The sequence below is a fragment of the Chaetura pelagica genome, unplaced genomic scaffold, assembly GCF_000747805.2.
Source record: "Chaetura pelagica isolate M959 unplaced genomic scaffold, ChaPel_1.0 scaffold743, whole genome shotgun sequence".
Classification (NCBI taxonomy): Eukaryota; Metazoa; Chordata; class Aves; order Apodiformes; family Apodidae; genus Chaetura; species Chaetura pelagica.
Window position 1 is genome coordinate 593028 of NW_009952703.1, and position 3357 is coordinate 596384.

The window sequence follows — 3357 nt, forward strand, 5'->3', positions numbered from 1 at the left end:
AAAACTGATTCCTGCTGGGAAACCCTTCTACTGTCTGAGCTCAGAAGATCTGCGCAATACTCACTGCTGCTACTCTGATTTTTGCAACAAAATTGATTTAATGGTTCCCAGTGGTGAGTAGAGAGCTAAATAAATTGTCTGTTTGAAGTGGGGAGGAGAGAAACTCCCTGCTTGGGACTGGGAATAAGGAGTTCTCAGCCCTGTTTTCACTACTTCCCTTAGGTTACTGTATGAACTTGAGCACTTGGTTTATTTCCTTGATCTTTAAAGTGGAAATAATAACAAACTACATCAAATTAAGATGTGAAGTTGCTTGAACTCCCCTGTGGATGACAAAATGTCACCAGATGATGAGGTTGTCCTTCAGGGTAGGAGAAGCTTCCAAAGTTTAGGGGTTTTCCTTCCCCACCAGCACTTAATAGCTCCATGTCCTCTCACCAGCCCTGCTTTCCTGCAGCCCTGTTCATCTGCAGTTAAGTACAAACCTCTGCTGTGTGATGCTGGGTGCCAGCAGGGGGCTGGGGACCCTCTGTTTTCCCTGGGTACAACTCAGATCCCTTGGGCTGGCTCTGGGCTGGGCTGTAGCCTACCTTTTATCAGGTAGATTGGCTTTCCTTGAGGACTGCAGATCTTTCCAGTGATGAGCCATCAGTGGGAGAAGTTGCAGCAGGTTCATAGTAAAGTGTGTGGGGTGGAGGGGAGCCCAGATTGTGGAGACATGAAGAGGAAGGAGTCCTGCCTTGGAGTGAGGGTGTGGGAAACGTCTGCTGCTCTCAGATTCCTGGGACACAGAGGGCATGCAGTGCTTCCTCACACCTCCCTGCCCTCTGTTCTGGGCTGGTATTTGGAGGGGTGTATGAAGACTGTGGGATCCATTCTCCCTGGGCACACTGGGAAAGTCTTACCTGTTCTCAAAAAGGCAAATAATTGTTGGCTCCAGATATGAGTCTTCTCTGGTTCTTAAAGGAGGAAGGGGGAAGAGAAGTGAGCCCTTAGTGACTGTTTCTTATCCCACTTGAGGAGTTCAGGTGGGGGGTAAAACAGCCTTTTGTAGCAAATTCAGCCCAGAACAGGGTCCTGTCCTCTTTCCAACAGCAAGTGTCGTGACCCCTGATCCCACCACTGATGCCCCATCCTCTTTTGGGGGCTTGAGCTGTCATCTGCCTTCCTGAGGACTTGATCAGTCCCATGTTAGCTGCTATTTGCTGTGTCCTCTAGCATCCTGGAACAGCAAGCTAAGATGGTCCAGACTCTGAGGGGATAATTAAAACACCAGCAGAAAGACCTTAAAAAACACTTGTGAAGGGGTGAGGATTTTCTGAAAGTGTGTGTTTTTTCTCCTCCCTTTCCTCTCAAGGACACCTGAAGGATAATGAACCCCCGTCAAGCTGGGGTCCCGTGGAGCTGGTGGCAGTGATTGCTGGACCTGTCTTCCTGGTGTTTGTTGTCATGATCATTGTAGTCTTTGTTTTTCACCACCACCAACGGGTCTATCACAACCGTCAGCGGCTGGACATGGAAGACCCCTCTTGTGAAATGTGCCTGTCAAAGGATAAGACCTTGCAAGATCTAGTCTACGATCTCTCCACCTCTGGCTCTGGCTCAGGTATGGAGACATGACTGGAAATGACTGGAATGAGAAGTTGTGGTTGTCATGGAGTGGCCTGTTCTGGGCTCCTGGTTGCCACAGCTTGGAGGCCCTTGCCCTGCTATGAGTCACAGGAGGGTGTGTTCCACACTGTGGCCCCGTGTCAGTGCTCAGGCCAGGTGAGAGCAACAGTTCAGCTCCTCCTTAACTGCTGATGTGTAATAATAGTAGTTCTGTGCAGCTTCCCTCCTTTTCTGCCAAAGGATCTGACATCTGTTTCAGATTCAGTCTGGGTTTGGGTTGGAAACAGACATGAACTGCTCGCCTGTGTGTTGTTGGCTTTCCCAGGAGGGTGCAAGGTGTCACCTGCACTGAAAGGAGATTATCCCCAGAATAGGCAGGGAAGTCATCACTGGATCCATGACTCTGAACTAGGAAAGCAATTAGGTTAAAAAAAAAACATGAATTTTGCAACAGCTGGACACTGTAGGAGAATCCACAGAGGCAGAGAACGTAACAGCCTGAATTTAACCAGGGAACAAACCTCTAGCACCACATCTGCTATTTATAAAATGTTTGGGGATCTCTGCTGTGCCCCCTCCCAGCAGGTGAGCTCTGTACTTTACCTAAGAGGTGGCAGTTCTGTTAGGACCTTTCTGAAGGAGAGTTCTGGGGTTTGCTGCTTCTGAGCAGAGTTTGTCTTCAGTGAGTTCCATTCTTTGCATATTGTGAAGTTCCATCATCTGTTCCTGCTTCTCTGTGCCTGGTCACTGGGGCTTTACAAGCTGCTGCCAAGCCATGTGCAGGAGCTGCCCCAGCAGCCAAACAGCACGTCCTGCACAGGACCTACCACCATTTGCTGGTTTGGGTCTGGCTTAGGCTGCTGGTTGTCACCAAACTTAGAGCCATCTGGGTCTGGTGATGCTCAACTTCAGGCCTGGGGCTTTTCAGGAGCAGCAAGTTGTAGCTGCTCCATCCCTGGAAGTGTTGAAGGGCAGGTTCGATGGGGCTTAGAGCAACCTGTGCTGGTGGGAGGTGTCCCTGCCCATGCAGGGGGAGTTGAATCTAGATGATCTTTTAAGATCCCTTCCAACTCAGACCAGTCTGTGATCCTGCTGCTCCACAGCTTCACTCTCCCGATTCCCCCTGCGCAGGTTTGCCGCTCTTTGTCCAGCGGACGGTGGCTCGGACCATTGTCCTGCAGGAGATCATTGGCAAAGGCCGCTTTGGGGAGGTCTGGCGCGGCCGCTGGCGCGGCGGGGACGTGGCTGTCAAGATCTTCTCCTCCCGTGAGGAACGTTCCTGGTTCAGGGAGGCAGAGATCTACCAAACCGTCATGTTGCGCCACGAGAACATCCTGGGATTTATCGCTGCCGATAACAAAGGTAACCAAAGGTCCTTGCTCTGGGGAGCTGCCCTTCCATCCAAGGGTTAAGGAGAGCTGGCAGCTGCCTCTCAGGTAGCTCCAGGTGGGAATGTTTCTCTGCTGCTGCTGGGACCTGATCTGCTCCCTCAGCTGTGCCCCACACAGCCCTGTTTGGCCTTCAAGGTCTTCACCTTATTTGCCTCCGGGGTGGTTGTTGAGCTGCAGCCTCATCCCGCAGCCCTCCCCTGCACCATAGGGTGCTGGGTGGTTCTGTGCCCTCCCAGTGTGTCTTGAGCACAGGCTCTTCCCTTTCCTCTTCCATCTGCTCTTTCCAGATAATGGAACATGGACTCAGCTCTGGCTTGTCTCTGATTACCACGAGCACGGGTCCCTCTTTGACTAC

The 3357-nt window shown here is 51.4% G+C and overlaps 1 protein-coding gene across 1 annotated transcript in view; it reads left to right on the forward strand.

Annotated features, from left to right (window-relative positions):
* The window catches only part of ACVR1B (activin A receptor, type IB), a 7245-nt gene that overhangs the window by 467 nt on the left and 3421 nt on the right, over nucleotides 1–3357 (forward strand). The window contains exons 2-5 of the mRNA XM_009994080.1: nucleotides 1–113; nucleotides 1358–1606; nucleotides 2743–2973; nucleotides 3290–3357. The exon at nucleotides 3290–3357 is cut by the window's right edge and continues 1 nt beyond it. Of these exons, the coding sequence (XP_009992382.1) occupies nucleotides 1–113; nucleotides 1358–1606; nucleotides 2743–2973; nucleotides 3290–3357 (661 nt within the window). The remainder of the gene's footprint in view (nucleotides 114–1357; nucleotides 1607–2742; nucleotides 2974–3289) is intronic.